This window comes from Sitophilus oryzae, unplaced genomic scaffold (assembly GCF_002938485.1).
Source record: "Sitophilus oryzae breed Bouriz unplaced genomic scaffold, Soryzae_2.0 scaffold_1500_pilon_pilon, whole genome shotgun sequence".
Classification (NCBI taxonomy): domain Eukaryota; kingdom Metazoa; phylum Arthropoda; class Insecta; order Coleoptera; family Curculionidae; genus Sitophilus; species Sitophilus oryzae.
In genome coordinates, this window is record NW_022146171.1 from 3,259,767 (window position 1) to 3,284,761 (window position 24,995).

The 24,995-nt window shown below is 31.6% G+C and overlaps 1 protein-coding gene across 2 annotated transcripts; it reads right to left on the reverse strand.

Moving 5' to 3' along the window:
• Positions 1 to 991: 991 nt before the first annotated feature.
• Positions 992 to 24,545, reverse strand: LOC115878153 (ubiquitin-like modifier-activating enzyme 1). Of its 2 annotated transcripts, XM_030894535.1 has the most exons (15): positions 24,410 to 24,545; positions 23,590 to 23,701; positions 22,904 to 23,051; positions 22,432 to 22,839; positions 18,064 to 18,179; positions 17,862 to 18,011; positions 17,616 to 17,807; positions 15,094 to 15,337; positions 12,495 to 12,694; positions 12,280 to 12,437; positions 11,104 to 11,488; positions 10,025 to 10,264; positions 8,523 to 8,799; positions 3,329 to 3,588; positions 992 to 1,718 (listed from the first exon to the last, which is right to left on the reverse strand). In XM_030894535.1, the coding sequence occupies exons 2-15, from the start codon at positions 23,626 to 23,628 to the stop codon at positions 1,434 to 1,436; spliced, it is 3,102 nt and encodes a 1,033-aa protein (XP_030750395.1). In that variant the 5' UTR covers positions 23,629 to 23,701; positions 24,410 to 24,545; the 3' UTR covers positions 992 to 1,433. The 2 variants fall into 2 exon arrangements, with proteins under 2 accessions (XP_030750395.1, XP_030750394.1); XM_030894534.1 differs by lacking the exon at positions 24,410 to 24,545 and having other exon boundaries at positions 23,590 to 24,349.
• Positions 24,546 to 24,995: the final 450 nt, after the last annotated feature.

A 24,995-nucleotide genomic window follows, 5' to 3' on the forward strand; every position in this document is an offset into this window, starting at 1 on the left:
AAAACGTTGCTGGCTCTTAGACTATAAGTAAAACAACGAAATCCTTATGAAAATGGAAAATAAATAATAACAAGCAAATCGTATATCCGATGACTGGAGGCATGAAAATGCAATAAATTTAAAAACTGCGTATTTCTCTAACCAATCGAAGTCTTTAAATTCAACCAATAAAATTAATAGCGTTGCGTCGGACAACGGATGCATGAAAATCAAGCTTTAAACAGTCCTGGATAGTTTACAGTTTTTAAACAGAATTACCTTGAGAGGAATTACCAAGAGAGGAAAAATGAATATAATGATGTATACAAACGAGTGGAAGTGAGACTCGTAATCATGCTCTAAAATTTGGCGAACGTACGTCTTATTAGATAGTTTAGAGTTGTTATTCATGGATGGCTACACAATGCTGCACATTTTTGTGCTCAAGTTCTGCACAATCAAAAATTTTCTAGTATATACGTCTGTGCTTGTTGCAATCTTGTGCGATCTTATTTATAAGCAACCTGAATTTTTCTACCAATAGTTAAATTATGGCTAACTTTGAATGAGAAATACATTTTTTGTAGAACTGGCCTTTTTCTAAACAATTGTTTGGTTATGGGAAACCAAAATCACAAAATTAGGTTAATTTTTAAATGACTTGTTAATTTGTAAATAAATCTTATTTATCTGAATGTTTTTAGTGGATGATAGAAAAGAAATAAGAATAAAAAAGTTTGTATTTTTGTATCTCTTAATATTTTATGTACTGGTAATTTATTATAACGTATTAAAAAAACATATATATGCTCCAAATTTTTTTCACACATTTACGAAAATAATTCCTATATTAATATAACTAATAATCTAATACCTTACAAATGTACGCTTTAAAAATAACACATCGGCATTCTGAACGATCCAGATGAGAGTAGTAATTAAATTAGCTACAACTTGACTTGCTTTTCTTTCTAACAGTGATGGGCGAGTTAAAAATCTCAATATAAAAATAGTTTATTACACGTAAAAAGTAATTTTGTAAATGTAAAAAACTATGTAGGTTTTTAAGTTTTGTGTCAAAACGTAAAAAACTTACGTCCAAAGAGTTAGTAAAGCTTCTTCAAAAACGGTGTTGGCTGTTAGTGACCCTTCTACAGAAGATATTTTAATTATTTTACTGTTTGGTCATTCTTTTTTAGCTTGTTTTTAGATTTTAATACTTTTATGATAAGTGACACGCCCATCCCTGATTTCTAGTGCTAGGCTGTTTAAAATAAAATAATATATCGTGTTTAAGTGGTTAATACATTTATGTCAAAAAACTGGACATCGATTGACATAAATATACTTTTTTTAAGTTTACACATATATGTAAATTGAGAGAGAAGGCGTTAAAGACCGAAAAAAAAAGAAAAAAATCTCAATTCCAAGAATATCTCACAAAGCATAGTAAATCACCATATCTTATTCACACTGTTGCAGTCGGAGGAGTCTCGTTCCTTGGGGCCCAGGTTATATTTGACGTAGGGCACTTCTACGTCGTTGCCGTCGGCATCGTTGCAGCACAGTTCGAACACTAGCGCTCTAACGTGAGGCTCAATTCTCTTCTTCGATACTCGCTTGACCACTTCAGACATGGTCAGGCCGAGACGTTCTTGTGCTTTAGCTTTCTGCATGAAGAAGGAGTACAGCATGCAGACACCTTGAGAAAGCATCGTGATTTCCAAACCATGTTTATCCTGGCAAATTAACAAAAAATATATATTTTTTAGGTTCTTTTGGGTCATTCCGCGATCCAACCGAGAGATAAGTTAAATCATTTACCAATTTATTTGCTTGTATTAGTTTTAGTTTCTTCTTTGCATAAAAAGATTAAGGAACGAGTATAATGTCATCCATACATTCATGTATTAGAGATGGAACTGACATCACAAACCCCATATGATTAATTTCTGACAGTTCTGTTTGATGTTTCAATTGACACTGAATTTGATTTGAAATTATGATGATTTGTTGAGCTTTTCTAAGCTTATTTTATGTTATTGATTATTTTTTCTAAGTAGTTAATCTGAAAGAATAATGTGCCAGAAGTAAATTAACAGCGACATTATTGTGAACTCCAGAAAGACTGTAAAATAGTTGTGCAACGTGCTGTAAATAAGGGAATAATTTTCTCTTAGTCCAGTAAATGAAGATTGAAACCACGGATTAATTCGTCGACCGGGATTTTTCTGGCGGATTGTGTACCTTTTGAGGAGTAGTTTTAGGGGAAAAATTGTAACACCGTGCTCGGCCAGCTTTGGCCGATAAAATGGTATCAAAAATATGCAATTTAAATTTTTTTTATTGGAACAAAAAATTAAACTTAGGTAAATACATGCAAAAATGGTCATTATCATTTTTTACGTAGAATTAGTAGTTTTCGAGATATTCCGCCTCGAAGATTGCTGATTTTTCTCTCCAAGTCTTAACGCTCCGGAGATAGATTTCATAAGCATATCATTAATTAATAAATTGTTTACTAACTTGGTTACAACTTAATATTTTTGATGATTCAAAGTTCATTTAAAAGGTAGTACAATCAACAGCTATCATTGGGAGTTGTTTAAATTTTGTCATATTTTATGATAATACATATGGGCTAACATTCCTTGGCCCAAACATTTTCAGATTTTTACAAACTTATTGATATTTTTACTAATAATAGCTTAATTACCTTAGCTTCATTTTTTTATTCCAAGAAACCTTTCTTAAATTGCATATTCTGGCAGATATTTGCGAAAAACTGATTTTTTTGGCCATTTGGGGCCATTTTTTCGGGTAAAGCTGGCCGAGCATGGTGTTACAATTTTTCCCCATAAAACTTCTTAATTTATGGTTGGGTTTGGCACGTGCAACTAAGAAATAAGATTATAGTACTTCTACAGTTTTTCTATTATCTAAGTTATCCATGTAAGTACATATGATCTAGGATATCATACACGTTATGTGTACTTAGTAAGCCAATCAATTATGAAATCCACTTACAATTAACAAATTATATATTTTTTTATGTATTTTCGCTGTTATTTAGAACATGTCAAAAATAATTAGGATACGTCAATTTGACTTAGCGTATCTAATACAATTTCAATAACTAATAACGTTTATTGACAATGTAAAACAAAACCAACAACTTACTGAGTCTACTCTACATTATAGTTTTAGACGTTCATAAAATTAGAATGGCACAGATAAACCGGAATTTGAGTCAGCCATAATAATTCCCTATCGCGTTCGACCTAAGTTTGTTGATATGCTACTTCCATAATCTTTTTATCCAAAGAGATTTTTTTTATAAATAACTCACCTGGAAATATTGTAGAAACTCTGCCAAGGTCATCTCGCCCTGGACCTCGAATCTGTCCCATAAGGTCCACTTGTTTCCGCAGTATTCCATCTGCGGCGCTGCGATCGGTTCGCTAAATCCAAAGAACGGTAACGCCAAATTGACGAAACCGTTTTTAAACGGTTCGAGACTCTTCAATGAACGAGCCAACTTGTACAGTTCCAAGCAGGCTAGACCGGCTACGACGGACGTTGTTGTTGCGATAGCAGGAATAATTTTACCTGTAAAAAATGTTTATTTGTTTAAAAACAAGTGTGGAATTATATATTTGGATTTGGATATAACATTTCTTCTTCATGATTATTTCTGTTATATTGTGTAAGACGGGATATTTCTTTTTTAGATATTACCGGGGAAACTATTATTTAATGTTAATTCTTTACTATTAAATAAGTTAATATTAGTTATTGTTAATGAACGGTAGGAGATAACTAATAGAACAACTAATTAACAAATAAAAATGATTTTATAAAGTAATTAATCTATACGGTTCATATCAAATGAACTTTTAATTACGTCATCGAGTGCGCGAATTTTAAATTAATTGTTGCCAACCACGGACATATTCGGCGCTGTGCTGTAAAAAATGTCAAGTTGCCGCATTAATTTATTTATTTTCTGCTTTGAATAAGAAGACTAAGGAAGGAGCTTAATGCTATCCATGTATTCATGCATGGTGGGCGGAAAAGGCACCATAAAAGCTCTCTAGGGTGGGGATCCTTGACAGTTCCGTTTGACGATTCATTTGACACATTTGAATTTGATTTGAAATTTTGTGGATTTGTCAGTCTTTACGGAGCTTATTTTATGTTATTTATTATTTATTCTACTACTGATAGTTGTATAAAGGTAGTAAATCTAGATGGAAATTGTGGCAGAACTTAAATTAACAGTGACACTATCGCGATTTATCGAAAAGACTCTAAAATAGTTGGTTGTGTAGCGTGCGGTAGATCTCGGCAAAAATTGAGTGAAATAATGGAACAACTTTTCGCTAGTAAGTGTCTATATAATATAGATACGTGTAGTAAACCGATCATTTATGAAATTCACTTAAATTAACTAAATTATATATTTTTGTTGCATTTTAGCTTTTATTTATTACTTGTCAAAGATTAGATGTCAAAGAATTTAGATACGTTAATTTGACTTGCTTCAGTAGCGTATCGGATGTTTGTGTTAATAAATACTTATTATAACATCTATTTTTATTAGAATTATGTATTTTTATAACAATTTTAATAACTACCAACATTTATTCACAACGTAAAATAAAACAACAAATTATTGAGTCTACCCCACGTCTACCCTACATCATAGTTTTACATTTTTTAAATAAAATTAGAACGACACTGATAAACCGGAATTTAAGTCGGCCATATTTGAGGCCCATCGCGGTGTACCTAAGATTTTTGATATGCTCCTTCCTTAGTCTTCTTATTCAAAGATTTTCTGACATTTGTCATTCGTTTTGACACTTTAGTTTTTTATTATGAGTTTTTAGTTTAAAAAATAGAGTTGTGATACTTTAAGCTTAAAAATGTTTACTAGCAGACTTTACAGTCGAATATTGTTCTTTTTAGAACCTCTTTCAGTGCGAAGTGGACAAAATATCTTAATAGCCGTAAAAAAACTCATCGCAACTTTATTAGAATATTTCGAACGGGAAAGCGGTGGTAATGGTCCTCTATGTCCCTTAAGTGCTATTAAGAAGGTGAGTTTGGTTGATGTAAATAATAACTGTTTATAGAGCGAAGGCTCGTATATACCCCCACCCCCCACCGTGGGAATTTGTGAGCTAAATATTTTTTGCTTGGTATTGTCATGTAATTTAAGGTTTTAGCTGTTTGCCTAATGCCAATTACAGCATAGCCCGGAAAAAAACGTAGAAAACTGAGGAAAATTAAAAAAAAAATTTAACCTATAAACCTTTTTTAATAAACTAATTTTTTAAACAAGACAAAAAATCAGCGTAGTAAATAATCAGCGTTTATATAATTGATGGCATGGCCCACATTCAGGCTGTCAATAACATTCCAGAAACCTTTGGTGAGATTGCCGAGATAATATTAAGTTGCTTTCCAAAATGCATAACGATAGATTGTGTGACAGATACTTACTTAGATATATATCTATTAAAAACATTGAAAGGCTAAGAAGAGGCTGTGGGGAAACATTCCTAATAAAAAGGTCCAAGACCAAAATACCTCGCGATTGGAAAAATTCCTCGGTAACGACAAAAACAAAGAACAAACTGGTCAACCTTCTATATAATGAATGGAAACAAGACAAATATGCCCACTAGTTTCATGGTAAAAACGTTTACTTATCACACAATGATCAGTGCACGTTGTTTACTAGCGAAGACGGTTTAACTGGAAATTGTACTGTACAAGAAGAGCTATGTTTTTCGCAAGAGGAAACGGATACTAAAATTATTTTACATTGCTTCCATGCTTCTCAATCTTTTCAAGATAAATTGCTTATCAGAATTAGGTCACCAGACATAGATGTTTTTATGTTGCTGATAAAGTACGCCAACGAAATTGAAAATGTTTTACTGTTTGAAACAGGGGTTGGAAACAAACGAAGGGTCATTAATATCACCACTATTTTTGGTATTAGTGCATCAAAGAGTCATGCTATGTTGAATATGCATGCATTATCAGGAACGGACACCACCAGTTCTTTTATTCGGCGTAGAAAGTTGTCGGTAAAATCTAAATGAGAAAAATATTCTAAATTCGTGCTTATCATTATATCATTAGGAGAATCACTTACACTTAAGAAAATCTAATGTCAGACCTAGAGGAATTCGTGTGTTACTTGTACACTGATAAAGGATACAGAGATATAAATAAGCTACGGTACGATTTGTTCACACAAAAATACTCTCCCACAGTGACATCTGCTTCACCAGATCCACAAGGTGTTGAATTAAGTTTACTACCGTCTTGCAAAGCTTCTCTTGAAAACCACATCCGTCGTGTAAACTACCAGTGCTACATATGGAATAATGCCCACGTCGTTAAGCCAATAACACTAAGTCCAGTGGGTCATGGCTGGAAATTGGAAAATGGACAACTAAAGATTGATTGGATCAAAGGGGATCCGTTGCCGCCCGAACTAACTGATGTTTTGGAAAGCTATCATCCAGATGAGTTTGAAGATGGAGATGAACCAGGCCTCTTTAACTTTACTGATATACATGAGGATGATGAAGATGAAAAAGAAAGCTATTGATTACAGATGGAACTTTGGAATTTTCTGATTTGTTTATTTTCATATGCATGCTTCTATAATTTAAAATTCTCTGTTTTTTCATGTTATAAATAAAAAAATTAAGAATTTGGAACCTGATGATTTACTTTTTTAGCTATTTCCCCAATAAACACACCATCAAAAACTAAGTAAGTAAGTAAGTAACCGTTTTTCTGCGGTTTTCTGTGTTTTCCGGACTATGCTGTAATTGATATGAGGCAAACAACTAAAATCTTAAATTATATGGCAAAACAAACAAAAAAAAATTCCCACACACAAATTCTCACGGGGAGGGGAGGGTTTTATATTTGTGGCCCATGGTATATTATATATTTATAATTAATTTATTTTTGTTTCCTAAAATATTTTGATTAAAAGAAAATATATAAAAGTGGACAAAGGGCGCCAGTCAAGCTTAATCATGTGACTAAAAGTTTAGTTTGTATGAACTGTATACAGGGTGGACCATTAGTGCGAGAAAGTCCAATATCGTCGTTGCTGACGCACATATGAAAAAAAATTATGTAAATGTTACATGGTTTATGAATCTTTTATTGTATACTACCTAAAAATCTTTTATTGTATGCAGAGCGTCCCAAAAAATATTTTATAATTAATGTGTTCCTAAATTTTTAACGGTTCCGCAGTGCACTTATCCACTCGCGAGTGCACTCGCTCCATTAGATATACTCCCACTTTGGAGATAAAAAATGTTTTAAACCATAAAAAGTGTTGTTTAGAACTAAAGCAAAACACGTTTTTTCAATCCTGCAAATAAAGTATGTCCAACGAGAGAATACATGACATACATGTTTTGTCATTTTAGTTCACATATAAATTATATTGTTTTGACATTTTTTGGATGCCGCTCTCGAAATCTTCACTGACTCGTTGGACGGATTTTATTATACGCATTTTAACTTGCAAAACGAAGATAAAGGTAGTATATACAGGGTGTCTCAGATTTTAATCGGGAAAATTTAATAGACGATAGAACTTGCAAAAATAAAACAAAAAGTCCATATCAACTTGTAAGATTTAAAGCTTCCTTTTCGATATAAAGTTGAAACTAACCATTATTATTTAATTTATTGTCCAGGGTGGAGTGAATAAATGAATTTAATTTTTATCGCAAGAAGTAAACAAGATAGACAAAAAAGTCAGGAGAAAAAAAAATTTTTAATTACTAAATCCAAAAATAATATTAAACTTCTAAAAAAGCAGTGGCGTGCCTATTTTTTCCTTTAAAATAATTTAACAATGATGCCCCACCGCCGCCCCTGGCCATTAAACTTAAATCTAATTACATCAAATTAAGTCCCATAGTAAGTATTATAAACGGGTGAAGTTGTATCAAAATCGATTAAATAGTTTTTCAAATATCTTAATTTTTTTTTCTTTTATAAGTAACTTTAACACCCTGTATCTCGAAAAGGAAGCTTTAAATCTTACAAGATGATATGAACTTTTTGTTTTATTTTTGCAAGTTTTATCGTCTATTAAATTTTCCCGATTAAAATCTGAGACACCCTGTATATACCGTGTGATCGTAAAAAAACGGCGTTAAGGTAATTTGGAAATGACGATCGATGACATTCATCACATGCTTAAAAAGAGCGATTTTAATTTTCAAAAAAGTTCTGACGTCGTTTTTTTTTCGATTGTATGGAATTATAAGCAATAAAGAACGCTCGTCTGAAAAAAAAACAATAAAAATGTAAACTCATCGTTCAAACAAAAAAATGTTCAAACCTACATATTTTGTTCACAAAACGAAAAAAGATTAATAATTATCTTCCACACACTTGAACGTTTCTATAACTAGCACAAATTATGAAACTGCCTGAGTGTGGATTAATTTTACTAAAATTATACTCCTATATAAACATCTTACCTGCGATCAGCTTAGATTTGTGTCTATCGGCTGGAGGAATTTTATAGTTCGCCGCTCTTAAATTCGACGCTGCAACGATGAAGTCCATGTGGAAATTGCTGTCGTCGTCTTTTTCGAAGTCCAGAGGAGTCAGCACTAAACCTGCGACTTCTTCGGGAGGAGGTAGCTCACCTCTGAGCTGGGTAATGCGGTCCATGTCGATGCTGTTGCCGTTTGCTGCCATTTGTGAGTCGGTTACGGCAATTTTAACGCCGGATTTTGGTACGAACGGTGGGACCTGAAATAGTAGTTCAAATGAACCAGTGTTCTGGCGCCTCCCTGCCTATTTATTTCTTATTTATATCGTTGAATAAGCTAAGAAACGAGTCAAATATAAAATTTACATATTCATACATATGAAAACGAAGGGATTTAGCAGAAACTTCTTTAATTTTAGTTTTATTTTTTGAGTTTGAAATACTTTATTTTATAAGCGGTTTTATGCAAAGTGTATAAATCTGGAAAGACATTGTGCCAGGACTTTAATTACAGCAAGATTATTGTTAATCTTAGAAAGAGACCTGAAAAAACAATTTTAACGCGTTTTAAAAAATAGAACGCCACTGATAAATTCAAGTCATATTAAAAAACCTTCGTGGTCGCACTAATGTTGTTAATTTACTCCTTTCCTAGTCATTTTGTTCAGTATTTATACATGACTTTGATAAGAAAGCTGATGTAAAGTCTGTCGAGAAAATAGATAACAGTTGACAGTTATTTTTTTCATAAAAAATTTTAAAAAAACCTAATTGTATTAGTTGGTAATTTCAATTTATTTGAAAAACTCGTCGTTAAAAAATATTGTATCCCTTTTCTACAGATGAAGATCAGTAAAAATATCTTTTCTCTTGGTGAAATGGGATTTTATTTTCCACACACTTGAACGTTTCTGCTAATGATATAGTGCATTAAGAAACTGCCCGAGTGTGGTAAATCACTTTTTTAACAATTATTACATATCACGTTATGACACGGAGCCCTTTTCTCGTAAAATAGTCAATAGTTTGAAACAATATTTTCAGAATATTCAAGTACTGATACTTGTTAACCTTCACAAATTAAGAACCTAATCCTATAGCCACAAAGGAACTGCTAATGCTCAACAGTAATAAAGTGCGGATTAAACAGATATTTTGACAAGATATATAGGACTGTCAAGTGCTACCTGAATAAGCTCACCCTGTATCAACGAAATCTTTGCTACAGGCTTTGCGATAAAGATCCTGAAACAACAGCACATAATATGCTACTGCAAGGATCTGGATCGCGAGCGACACTTTCTATTTGGGGAAGCAAGGCTGAAACCGGACAAACCATGCTTACCGCCTATCAAGCACCTGCACAAGATGGTGCAGGCCACAGTGGTAGGAGACTGGGTGTAGAGGTTCGAAATAAGGCTTTGGTATTGATTTTGTTAAAAAACTAAAATATTTTACTATAAAAATTGTAAATGTTTCTCCTACCTCAACTTTTGAAGCCACTCCTGCGATATACGCTCTATCCCTATTCGTGGGAATCCCATACACCTGCGCCTTCAGATTTGCAGCGGCTATGACGTAATCCAAGTGTAACGTGTCATTTATGTCAAAGGTGAGTGGTACTGGACAACGTTTTGGACCGGACCAGAACAACTGACCGGTACTTGTGAGCTGATCTGGTGGAAAATTGTAGAGCAGCTGACTGATTTGATTGTGATATTGGTCCTAGAAGAAATATTTAAAAATATTTAAAAAATAAACATTAGTTTTTAAGATCAGAACCTGACTATTTAACAGAAATTTCAGACAGAATATAGTTGATTATGTCTGGGAGAAATAAGTAAACGTAGAGGCCCTAAAGCCCGGTCTATACATAAAGTTTTATCTGTCAGTCTTACAGTTAATGTATGGGTTTAGTTGTTTTGTGAGTTTCGAGATTAACAGGGTAATATTGAAATTAACTTAATTTCCGACCTTAACCGTAAAATATACATATATTACCCTAGATATATTACAACATCTTTAATAAGTAATTTTTAAAAATGTAATATTTTTGCATAATTTCACAAAATAATCTAATTTTACAAAATTGTTTAAAATATTTAACGATTATTACCTAACAATAATGATTTTCACAATTAGCTTTGCATGTTTACGAATGAAATTTAAACCATAAATACAATTTTGTAATAAAATTCCATGTATTTTCTTTTCAATTTCACTAAACACAGTGACGACCGCCTTGAGAACTGTCGTCAGTTTTGTAGACGATCTTCCGTTTTACCCGACATGTAAAACTGACAGGTAAAATGTTATGTGTAGACAGGGTCTAAAATTAGTTTGTAAAAAATCAAATTTATATTCTACTTTTACCCTTCCCTTTTATCATTTATTTTATGAAATTGAATTTTATGCTGTTTTTTAACAAAGAGTTTTTTTATTATATCCAAAATATTGAATATCTTTTATCGCTCTATCTTCGTCTATTAAAAATAATGGCGCTCGGCGCCTTTTCTAAGCTGCTTCATACTCTAGTAATGAATAACATAAAAATGAGCACATACCTGCCAATGTTTTCGAGCCCAAACAATACACTCTTCGAACGACTTGGGCCTATCATCAACCAAAGCTGCTTTGACAGATTCCAACGTTTCCAATGGCTGTACACCCGGCAACTTGACAGTCCTCTCGATAAAATCGGGATCTGTAAGATACTGAGAAGCGTTCTCTGCACTCTGTCTGAACAGCCCTTCAAATGCGTCCCTCGCCCATTGTAACGTGTGTTCGATGGCGTTGGGGAAATTCTTTAAGGTGCAGATGGGAATGCTTTTTTCTGGAGGGTCCTGGGACGAACTGTAGGATTCAGTGAGGAACGGAACTACAACTTGGACGTTTCCTTTTGTTCCTAATGTGCCAGATTCGAGCAAAGGTTTTCGGTAATAAACGCACCTAAAGAAAAAAAGGCAAATATTTATAAAAAGATTTGTGGCTATTTGGTATTGGTATTATACTAAGGGTCCTGTAAAACTGCAGGGCAACAATGACTAGCTAGCAGTCCGACTTATCGGCTTATAATCCGCAGAGTTGCGCCCCATGAAAAAAATATACATAAGACTATTTAAAAAAGAATAAGAGAACATTGCTTTTAAAACATGTCCGTGGACCATCCCTTGGTTGACATTGGGTCAATCAATCATTCTATTTCCCTATTAGCACAACATATGTATTGATGATGTTACCAGTATTGATCATCAAGTAATATTACAGTTATATTAATAAATTAAGGCCGCAAATAAGTAAACCATATACAATTTTATATAGTAATTATTAATTAAAATAAAATGAAATATAATAAGAATATTGTAATTGTATTCCTGCAGATTAAGTAAAAAGTTAAGTAAAAGGCTCTCCTGAACATTTATCGTTTTTGGAACTCATCGTTTTTCCCATGCGCTCTTCAGTTCAAAACGAAATTGAACGAGACAACAGGAGACAACAGAAAGTCGGTAAAAAAAATTCTCCCACGCCCTTCTCCACAATTTCACGAGTAGTTTAGAGACGTTTTAAGAAATGAAAATAAATCAAGACAAGCGGAGACAAGCCGAGACGAGAAAAAGTTAGACGAGAGAACACGACCTTAGCCTACTTCGAGCTATTTCGCGCATAGTGTAGAGAATGTTTAAAAATTGGAGTTACATTGGAGTTAAGTATTAAAAGTTAATAGCCAAAATACCACAAACCTTCTGTCCATGTATATCCTGGCATCAACATTATCTAAAGCGTTGGCAACACCGTCTAAATTTTCAAAGAAGTCATCATCATAAATGCTCTCGGTTTCGGGACCGACTCGATTTTCGTGGGCGATCACATTTATTTGGTCGTTCATCTTCTTTGCAGCCTAAAAAACAACCCAATATGTAACAACGAGTGTGTTTTGTTGTTAAAAGTGACTTACCTTGGCTGCACAGACTGATTTTGACTTCTGTACATCATGAGGTCGGAATAAGAATTGCCTATTCAAGTTAGATTTCTCGATTAAGTCCATGTCGGTTATAAAAATCTGACCATTGTCAGATCCCACACCCATCATGGAGAAATTTTTCAAAAGTTCACATCCAATAGCTCCGGCACCCACAATAAGGTATTTCAGTGAATCTATAAGAAATATTTGAACATAAAACTCAATATTTGTGCTTCACAACCCTAAGACCAGCCATGGTAGCCATTTTAAACATTCTTTTTATCAATGGAATACTTTAACAATACAGAAGCGACAGAAAACCTCAACATTTTTAGAGTATGTGCATTTTTCTTGAACATTAAGTCCCATATTGACAATTAAAGTCACGTAACACTACAATTTCTACACTTTCTTTAATTTTTCGACAAAGAAATTGTTAAATACAGTGAGAAAAATAATTTCTTTATGTAGCTGTTCGTATTGTGACGTTATATTAATTCTTTAAAAAACTTTAGAATATAGTAAATACAAATTTAAACAAGCAATATGAAATTAAATTATAAACGTCATTACAATGAATAAAGATAAAAATATTCGGGAAGCATGGGTATTTAAGCATCTGTTCTTTTTTTATGTTTTCATGTAAAAAAGAGGTAAAAATGTAAAAAATATAAGAATAAGAGATGGTGGTTTCTTCTTAAGGGCCCCACACACTTTAGATGTTTTGCACGGTTTTAACCGAGAGATAAGACTGCTTTTCAGTTAAAAACATAGGTGTATGTGGGTGATCGGTCCAGTTTTACCCATAGTCTAATATCTGGATTTTCTTTTTTACTATAATTACTGCTGCCAATGCTGACAAGTTGTTTCTCGAATTCATGGTTCTAAATTACGGCGCAGATAAAATGAAGTGACCAAAATGAAACACTGTGTGGTGGTTGCTTGTCCGCACTTTCTGCAATTTTAATTGCATGATTAAAACCGAGCAAAATTATTTTGAAACAGATTTTTATATTTACAAAAAGTAAAATCAATAAAAAAAACGAATTATATAAAAATCAAATGAATTTTTGTAGCAGTCATTAATATTAAACAACGATTTAAACAAAATTTATTCAAAAAGTATTTCTTTGGTTTTGACAAAATATTTGTTTGATGTAAAAACCATTATGGCTTTTTACGCGCCCATTCCTGCAATTAACCATCAACTATCAAAATTTCACAACAGGCATCATTAAAAGTATAGCCTTAAAATATGATTAATAAGCTCATTTAAAATTTAGTCCATGAAATAATCATATATTATATCACGAGACCTATAAATTTAATCGATTAAACTATTCAAATATATATTGCGCCAGATTTTGCTTGGAAAATAGTTGAATACACAATAATTTAATAAAAACCCGAAACCGCGAAGCGGTCGAGTGTTTTTATTCTAAAATTATTGTGCATAAAACTATTTTCTAAAAAGCAAGATCATGCAAAAAATTATTTGGGTAGTTTAATCAATTAAATTTATAGGCTGAGTGATATATGGCTAGATTATTTCCAGAATGAAGCGAATGACTTAGGATGGAGCAAATAACTATAAGAATTTTATTAACTATAAAATTTAACATTTTCGGACAACATTTTTTTTACAAACAACAAATTCTAAATTTATAATATTCTTGGTCACAGGTCACAGGTACATAGAACAACATTATTTTTGTTTTATATCAGTACACTTGTAATAAAAGTTACAATTTGTGTAAGTTATAGATGTCATTATTATATGAACTGTTGCCAAAATCTCTCAGAATTAGTGATAAACGACAAAAAGAAAACCCAAAAGGAAGCCGAAAAAATAATCGCGGTTAAACCGGTCTTGGTATTTAATCACTTATCTAAACAAAATTTATTCGAAAAATTAGATTAGCTGATTGGTCCATTTCACGATGAGGGAAATAATCACTTGTATCGCTTCTGTATGGTAAGGAAAAGTCTGTCCCACATGTCAAAGAAGATTTTGACAGACAACATACAAAAATTAATTTTGTGAATTAAAATGACACACAGACAACTGTCACTGTCATGTGTCCTCTAGTTGCACAGACTTTAATTGTGTAAACTCAATGTCTAACAAAACCAGAAAATTATAACAAAAAAATTGGTAACTTCGCCAAGTTTGTTAATGTTATCAAGGTGTGTGTGGCGACATCTGTCGGGGAACGAGCCAAGTAGAAGAAAAGCGAGTTCAGTTAATTCCCAATCAGCGGAAATTATTGGAACCAAAAAGAACGTTACAGATAATTTTTGAACGTTCGAGAAGCAGCCGCAAGGATGTATATAAGCGCAACCGCGCTCAGCAGCTTAGTTTTTTGTTTTGAAACACGATTAGTTTTAAATTGTGAATCCTGACAATTTGGCGAACGATTTTTAAATAGTTAATTGTGTGTTGTAATCAGTATAAATTGTGTGTATATAGTGAGAAAATAAATTCGTTATGGTATTTTATCGTGAGTTTAAATTAGTGGAATTCGTAACAATATAGACCTTTCCTAATGTTTTTATTTTAGGAAATTCATGAATTAATTATGTATTTACTTACTGATTTTCTTTTGGAACTCTTTGCCAAACACTGCTATTTGACTATCATATCTACTGCCTGTCGGTGCTGCATCCTCTTCTGTAATAAGTAATCTGTCTTTTGGATCGGATGGTAAACATTCAATGGCGTCAAAGTACAGCCATTGTAAGATTGGATGGAACTTGCCAGAACATGCTTTCATCACTTCTTGGGCGACTATACCTCCTATAGTAGCGTTTATTGGATTTAGCTCACCAGCAGAAGTCTATTTAACAGAATTATTATCAAAGAATAAAATATTTAATGATTTAAAAAAAAGTTTCTTGTCATAAAAGCTAAATTTCAGAGTTTTTTTTTCATTTTAATTTAGTTAAAAAAAGTAAATAAAAATACTGTATCCCTTTTCTATAGATAAAGATCAGTAAACATACCTTTTCTCTTTTTGAAGTGGGATATTATTTTCCACAAACATGAACGTTTCTGCTAATGATTAGTGCATTAAGAAACTGCCTGAGTGTGGTAATAACCGATTTTTTTAATTACTCTGATTATCCTTGATATGTATTGCTATACACAATATAAAGATATTTGCAAGGAAAAAATGTACTAGCGTAGAGTTACTGAAATGCCGCGATTTCTGATAAATTTAAAACCATAATGAAAAGCAAAAAGTTTCTTTCAAATCAACTGGACTATAGAACATATTAGTTCTACAGAAACTACAGCTACTGTTTGACCAGCGGATCTGAAGCTACGGAAGGAATGCGAGAAAAAAAACTCGATATTGCCACGTTTATCTATAAAATTGCAAAATTGCCAGACATGAACTATAAATTTAATATATTTTTATTATATATAATGTGTTTAGCATATATTCTGACGTATATTACTAAGGAATTTTAACGTAGTTCATATTGTTCGATATGTTTTATTTAATAACTTATTTCTTTCATTCCGTATAACCTGCTTATTATGAAAGTTGAAGATTTTTCATGGATATCATTGGCAAACCGGCATCGCCGCGCATGGCCGCCTATTCATCGAACATGATTGGCGAGAGTACGTCACATGATTTGTTACCACGCGGTTGCCATGGCTTTTACGCCTTTCCTATTCGCTTGCTTTATCCCCAACTTCACGGTCTCTTCTGAAAAGAGTAGGAATATTGAATACTATTGAAATATCCAGTGGCGGTGTCATTCTTTTGATCATTATTACTTTATTTCATTATTTTATACCGGTTATCCTAAACTTTATTCCTATATTTGATAGTTAAGTTATTTTATCATCTTGTTATAATGTTTTTCGTTCGTAGTTTTTAATTATATTATTATAGTATATTTGTGTTTTAAAATGAATAAATTTGTTAAGGGTACGACGCTACATAGCCAGACAAGAGAAATAATAGCTAATTTATATAGGTAAGTAGAATAATAATAATATAATTATTAGAATATTAAAATTAAATATTGGCTAAAATGAAAAGCACACATTTTACCTAAATATTTTAGCTAAACTAAAATAAATATAAATAAACGTGGATGAAATCTCATTTGGTTTATTTCCTTGTGTTCATAATAGGGTTTGCGACGAAGAAGCTACAGAGAGTTCGCTTAAGTTGCCGCTTAAACGTAAACTTGAGCGGATATCTCTTTATACCAGAGTTAGCGTATCGGCTATAAAAAAATTCACACAGAAGATAAAAAAAAAGGCTGTAAACTAACCCCGATAAAATGATATCCAGCGCTGGAAAGAAACGACCACGTAAGACTGCTGTTGAAAAGCTCGACGACTTTTTCCAAGTGGTCAGGAATTTGATAAATAGATTTTATCTCGAATTCAAACTCGTCCCCACAATTAGAAAGTTTTTGCAAAAATTGCAGGAAGAATCGAATTTTCCTTTGGCAGGGAAACGCTTAGTATTAAAATCAAATGATTTTTTTTGGCGTAAATGTCAAAATAACAGATAAATATTAGTGGAGCGGCCCATTATATTGCAGAGAGAGATATAAATATATACGCGAAATTCGAAGATATAGCCAAGTATTATCTATTTGGATGAAACATATGGGTAGACAATGACCTAACCTTTAAAAAGTGCTGGCGGAGCGATACAATATCTGGTGTAATAGGCAATATTGGATCTACTGGTGAGTAAAATTATGTTTTGTTTGCGCTTCCAAAGTTTGGTTGCAAAAATTTTTTTGCTGGAAATAGTTATATCTAAAATTATGTATTATAGAAAAAAATATAGTTAGTACAGATATATAAATAAATATACCTCAAGACTCGGTCTTGATCATCTGAAAGAAATATATTTCAACTATTACTAATCTGAGAAATTATTTATTTTTTTAACTTTCTGGTATAGTTAAATCTATGACTGAACTTCAACTTTCACATTTAAAAAAAAAGTAATGTTACTTCCCATAAGAAATGTTTATCTATCATAATACAAAGTACATTTGAGCATAATTTTTTTGTCATACTGTATCATGCTTATTATATATTTTTAATTCCAAGAATATATTTCGATGACTTACCTTTGCAAAAAGGTCCAACAATTCAGTGTTTACTTCTGTATCACCACTAACTAGTGTTTTAGCAATAGATAAAAACTGTGAAGCATCCTCAGAACTCCACGGTTTAGGTAATTTCTTGTTTCTTTCTACATAATTATGCAAAGTACTAAAAGCAAGATGCAGTTGAGATGGATGGTCAAATTTGGCAAAATCCTAAAAATTATATTATTAATTTTTATCATTATTAACTGTATAGAGATAACTTACTGTAATAACAAATTCTGGGTTTTCTAACGATTCTTTCAGAGACTTGAAACTCAATTCTTTGGGCATTTTTACTTGAGTAGCTATACCACCTCTCTCATATTTTGAAAAACCTGTAGTATCTCCAATACTGAATGTGTATGGTCCCAGCACCTACAAAATAGAACTGATATTACAAATATAAAAAAAATGTCTAGTATTCTACCTTAATTTTTTTTGGTGCACAACCGTTTAGTTCTGTCATACCCTGTACTTCAGAAAATGTGACATAGTCTCCATCTTCCATACCGTGTCTTGTGTCATCAATGCAAGTAACAACACCTAAAATTCATACCATATAAATTGAGAATCATTTCTAGAAGTTCATATACAGAGTGTTTAAAAGATCCATTAACAGCTTTGTTATTTGAGATTTTTACATCTAGTCTTTTTATAAAATATGCAAGTAATAGTTTTTCATAGATATAAATATATAAAATTTTCTCCACATTTAAAGCTCTCCCAAAGTTACAAAATAGTATTAAATTCTGTACATTTTTTAATTGGAAATAGTAGCAAGTACAGAAATAAGTGTTAAGAATATTAAAATATATTACAATGTGTAGTGTATCGAGGGCAATTCAAGATTGGAGTCTGTCCAACTGTCACTGTTCAATGACAGTGACAGTTGTGACTGTCATTTTGGCTAACAGGATAATTGTGTTTTATGTCATTTTCTAAATGTCATCTGTGGCAGTCTTCCGTGAGTAATTGAACAGACTTTAGATTTTCTATTTTTCTCTACTATTTTTAATAGTATGTATTTTATCACATGAATGACAGATGACAGTAGTTTTTATCCAACTTTTTCTTTTGCTAAATACTTCCTCTTTATATCAAAAAGTTATGTTAATAAGAATAAATCATATTTACTAATTGACCAAGTTAAATATTTATTTTAAATCGCTCTGTTACAGGGTGGCGGCTCTCATATGACGCGGAGGCTCCATGGAGAAAGGTAGTTTATATCGAAATGAAATTTTGGTAGCATATGTAGGTTAGTATAGAGCATTTTTTTAAATATAGGGATATCTACAGGGTGTCCCTAAAAAAGTTATACATTAAAGTTGTGTTTTTTGTAATGGAACAATCCTATATATTAATTGACTTTAGGATTCTAGGAGAAAAATAAAGGTGAGTTTCATTAGGGAAGTATATCACTAAAATGCAAGGTTTTTGACATATTTAACATTTTCCAAAAATGAAGAACAATTTTTAAATTTCAATAAAAACTACCTGAAGTGGAATTTTACCGGTATACCTAGCCTAATATGCAGTTAAAACAACTATTGTACTTTAAATTAAATTAAAACTTGACCCAAAAAGTTACACAGGGTGAGACAAAATTAATATTGAACATTAGTCACCTTTAAAAGCAAGAGACTCTTTTATTTTAAATGGGCCACCCAGTATATTATACCAATATTCAATCGGGAATTTATGTGTCTTCAAAATACTATTAAGGTTGCATACCCTACAAACAAATATTTTTCTAGATATCTTGATTTTTATGATTTAGTATTGGTAGATCTTTATTATATAATAAAATCTAGGTGGCTGTGATATGTCTGACGTTACTTCAACAAAGCTGTCACATTAGTTCAACTTTAAAAATTTGCCGCAAATGGAAACTTATCCTACATAAGAGAGAATTGATATGATTCTATTAGTTGGGTGGCTGCAGTGTGCGTTCACCAATTAATAAAATACTTAAATGCCGAAGACAGTGTTAACAAAACTCGACCAACTATTCTCAACAACATGAGAAAATATTGTGGCTGCTTTTCAAAATTAAACTCTGCATATTATTATGCCTTTTAACATGAAAAGATCTATCTGTTGAACATCTGTCAACATGAAAAGAACTGAGTGAACAGGAAAGGAAGCATTTTCAGCATTTGATTTCATCTAGCTAATTTTTGTCACATAATTATACGTTTATATCTAGTTTTAATTCCGTAATAATTAAAATATATTTAAACGTGTATTTTTTTACCGTGGAATAGTTTACTCTACATCTTTTAATTTTTCTTAAATTAACAAAAGGTATATCACAGCCACCTAGATTTTATCAAATAATAAAGATCTACTGACTGAAAATTAAAAAAATGAAAATATCTAGAAAAATTTTTGTTTAAGGTGTAGGCAACATTAATAGTATTTTGAAGATATATGAATTCTCCATTGAATATTGAAATAATATATTGGGTGTTCCATTTAAAATAAAGAAGTAATTTGGTTTTAAAAGTGACCAATGTTCAATATTAATTCTGTTTCACCCTGTATAGCTTTTCAGGTCAAATTTTAATTTGATTTAACATATAACAATTATTTTAAGATCAGGCTATATACAGAGTAAATTACAATTTAGGTACCTGTTATTGAAATTTAAAATTTACTCTTCATTTTCACAAAATGTGAAATATGTCAAAATCTTTAGATTTGACGCATATGCTTCTTTAATGAAACTATCTTTTATTTTTTTTTCATAGAATCCAAAAATTAATTAATATACCGGGTGCGTCTGAAACATCAAAAGTGGCTCACCCCTATAACTTTTTTATTAAACGAGAAAATACTTTTAATAAAACGTTAAAATAACTTTTTTATTAAACGTTAAAAAAACGAGATTTGGTATGTTAGTATATGACATAAATTGGGATTGATTGACGTATTCAATTGTTTTCGGTCACTTCCGGTTTCACCGGAAATGACTATAACTTTTGATTTTTAAATGGCACCCCCGATATTTTTTTACTTTATTCGATAGAGAATGTCACTCTAAATAGAATGACATATCATATGTGAACTTTTGACATTTTCGCATATGGTTTATTTGAAATTATAACTTGCAGTTCATAACGAAAATTTGACTTGAAATACCAAATGTGTGGTATCAAATTATTCGTAAAAAAATGCTTTTTCCAAATACGCTAATGAGCCACCCTCGTTCCATTTGAAAAAATTGAGATATGATTAAAAATACAATTTAAGCATTTTCTAACTGGCCAGGACAAGACACTAAAAACATTAGACGATCAAATCTATTTTTCCAAGGCTCCTTGATGAAGAATTAGTGTTCTTAACATAGCCATGGCACACTAGATTGAATTTTAAAATACAATTTTTTATTAAGCGAGAATGTTAAAAGTTGACATATAATATGTCATTCTATTCAGAATGTCATTTTCTATCAAATAAAGTAAAAAAATACCGAGGGTGCAATTTAAAAACCAAAAGTTATAGTCATTTCCGGTGAAACAGGAAGTGACCAAAAACAATTGAATACCCCAGTCAATCCCAATTTATGTCATATACTAACATACCAAATCTCGTTTATCTGCAAAAATAAAAAAGTTATAGGAGTGAGCCACTTTTGAGACGCACCCGGTATAGGTTGTTCCATTACAAAAAAAAAACAACTTTGATGCATAACTCTTTTTGGGGACACCCTGAAGAACTGTCTATATTTTTAAAAAATGCTCTATACTAACCTACATATGCTACCAAATCATTTCAATATTAAACCAAAGACAAAAACAATTGAATACCCCAGTCAATCCCAATTTATGTCATATACTAACATACCAAATCTCGTTTATTTATCTGCAAAAATAAAAAAGTTATAGAGGTGAGCCACTTTTGAGACGCACCGGGTATAGGTTGTTCCATTACAAAAAAAAAACAACTTTGATGCATAACTCTTTTTGGGGACACCCTGTAGAACTCTCTATATTTTTAAAAAATGCTCTATACTAACCTACATATGCTACCAAATCATTTCTATATTAAACTACCGTTTTCTTTGGAACCTCCGCATCGTATGAGAGGCGCCACCCTGGTATGTTATGAAGAAGGCACTATCATAAACTATAGTCTGTCCAAAGAAACAATCCCTGACAGTGACGGATGTGTCGGTCATTTTAATTCACAAGCAAATTGTAGTTTCTGTATTTTTTTGGATGGTATCTGTCAAAAGGCTTCTTGACTTGTAGAACAGACTTTGTTTCAAGTTAAAAAGCATCAATAACTTGCGATTTTTGTAATTTTAAAAGAACTTTAAATGTGTTGAATATTTAATTTAATCTCGTATTATCATAGTAGGAAATACAAATCCTGAATTGAAATATGTTATTTAAATAGAAAAAAAATATAAAATTTTCTACAAAAACTTGATTTTGTACCATTTATTAATTCTGATAAAACAGAATTATAAAAGTGAAATACCTAAATATTTATGTTTCATAGAGCATTTAAAAAAAATTATATTAAATTTTATTATTAAAAAAGCATTCCTTTTATTTTCAGTTAGTTTTTCAATAGAAAATAATATGTTGCTTTATAAGATGTATTTAATTTGAAAAAATAAATATCTATTTTAAGCTTCATATTTTAACCTAGAAAATATAAATTCCCACATTGTAATATCTAAAAATACTTTAGTGACTATTTTTTTTTAAACAAACCTACATAATTATATTATTCATGATGATTCATATAAAATATCAATACAAATTTAAAAAAAAATACTTACTTTCTTTATCAGTACTAATATCAGCAATCATAGCTGAAACCACAGGCTCCCCATTCGTATCTACTACAGTGAAACTGTCACCAAAATCACAAAATACTTGGGCAAACAACCCTTTCGTATCTGCCACAATTAGGGCAATATTATTAGCATGAGTTACTTCGCTAATTCTTAATTGTTCTGCTCTGGTCGAATCAGTTAACACTACTACACTAAACTTCTTAATATAATCCTCATTGAGGGGTCCAGTGTACGAACGAGTTGGAACATAATTGTTCAGCTCAGACAACTTCTTACAAACAACTTCAGCACGATTTTTACCTGTGTCTTCTGGTACAAAGAAAAACTGAGAACTAAAGTCAGTTATGGATACCTGTTTTTCATCGTGTATGGTAACTGACTTAACACCACCTAAAAAATAACAGATACAAATTATTTTACCTCTGAGAGTTGGTTACAAGCTTTTTTTTCCTACCTAAAATCACATTTTTTGCAACTTCAACACCTAAGCCACCTAAACCAGATATAAGGACGTCGCTTGATGCCATACGTCGCATGGCATCATGACCCAACACATAAAGTTGTCTAGAATACAAGCCCTCATCGATTTCAGCTGCATTATTCTATAAAAAATATGTATTTTTATAAATTATTTGTCAACATCTTGTCAAAATATAACAATGAATGTTTGTTGTTGTAATATTATTAAAAAGTAATGAAAATACTTATTGTATTTAATTAAACTAAGTTTATGAAAACGTAAATTGTCTAGAATACAAACCCTTATCGATTTCAGTTGAATTATTCCATAAAAAATGTGTATTTTAATAAATTATTTAAACATTTTTTACATAAGTCAACATCATAAATGTCAAATACAACAATGAATGTTCTTTGATGCAATAATTAATTAAATGGGAATGAAAATACTTATTGTGTTTGATTAAAATAAGTTTATGAAAAGTACGTGATAATGACAATGCGTTTTATAAAAGAAGGTTAATGACTAAAATATTTCTACATGAAAAATAATCTTGATAAAAGTTAATACAGAAGAGAAATATTTCTCGAATATGAGTGTGAGTTCAACTACTATATTATGATGGTTTCTGAATAATATTGGAATAAATAGTGATATTACTTAAAGACAAGTGAATTTACCTGTGCTTGCGAGCCAGAGGCTACTCCGTTGTTCGCCATATCAATGGAACCGCTTGTATCTAGCTTCCGCTTTTTTGATGGGGGATCGACGGAGCTATCTGCCGTATCAGCACTAGACATCGGACACGAAAGAACACTTTAATTAATTTCCTCCCTTTTGGCAGTGTGTTCGTAATTTTCGTGAAAAAATCAACATGCAAAACCGGCCAGCGAACATGCGAGCTTTCGAACAAAGAAAACGGGATCGAACTGCGCAAGCGCGATTATTTTTCCGAACTGTCTAATTTGAGCGCCCGTCAAATATAAATGGAATTCAAAAACTTATTTATTTAAATAATAATGAGTTCCTTTGAATATAATAATCTCAAATAGATATCGTAGTTCAAAAATGACTTTGATCCACTTTGTCAGTTATCTATAATACTTTAGGATTATTGTAAGTAATGAATGAATTGTAAACATATCTGTTGGGCGTTTATGAATAATGTTTCAAACGTACTTATATTCTGAGTAAAAATACGGAGTTTTGCACAGGGAAAATAGTTGTCGAAGTTTCTTCTGGAAAACACCGAACTGTTTTGCGCTTGTGGGAAAATTTGCGTCGGCGCTTGGGCATTTAAGGTCACCAATAGAAACGCTCAAAACAAACAAACTTCCTAAACTTTGTTTGAATTCTTTGTTTGAATATCTTTTCCCGAAACTCTGAATGACTTATTTTCTTAATAATTAACTGCAACTTTCAACTGACACTTGCTAATTTTGAGATATAAAATGACTTAAAGTGACACACTAAAATATACATATTAAAAAAACTACTTACTTGATTGGAGAGCAATTTTTATAACAGCGCGACAATTGCGACAAGCAGAAATGTGAAAATGAACAAATAACTTTTATTATTGTTGTGTACTAAAAATGATTCACTGGTTGTCATGTAGGTACAATGCCTCCGATATAGAATTTAATTTAAATTAGGATTACCTACTGTTCTCCGGAGATAATAAAACAAAAACCTACCACTTATTGAAAAAAAACACGTCAACCAACCTTGCGTTTTCCAGTATTTTTCTCGAATGTATCTATACGGTGACGTCAACGCAACAGCACAAAAATCGAAAAATATGAATGTTTCATTGACACAAAAAAAATCAATTTTATTAATAGCTTAAGTAAGTTAGCCATTACATGTGGTTTTCTTATAAAAAATATAATCGTTTATAAATTTTATATAAAATCTGGCGAATGCGCCAGGATTCAAGGAAAATGATAATACGAGGGAGGATTGGAATAATTTTTAGATGGTTTTTAGTTTTTCGAGTATTCTATTTTAAATTCTTAAAAGATAGATATAACCATTCTATTTGCCTTTATTGCTTGTTTTAAACACTTTATAGTTTTTGAGATAC

What these genes read in the sequence shown, in the direction of transcription:
- LOC115878153 (XM_030894534.1), bottom strand. Translation starts at nt 23,709, where the DNA reads ATGTCTAGTGCTGATACGGCAGATAGCTCCGTCGATCCCCCATCAAAA. An exon ending in TGCAAAAAATGTGATTTTAG is followed by an intron (nt 22,840 to 22,903) that starts GTAGGAAAAAAA and finishes GTTATTTTTTAG; the next exon opens with GTGGTGTTAAGTCAGTTACC. An exon ending in GAGTGGCTTCAAAAGTTGAG is followed by an intron (nt 8,800 to 10,024) that starts GTAGGAGAAACA and finishes CTACTATTTCAG; the next exon opens with GTCCCACCGTTCGTACCAAA.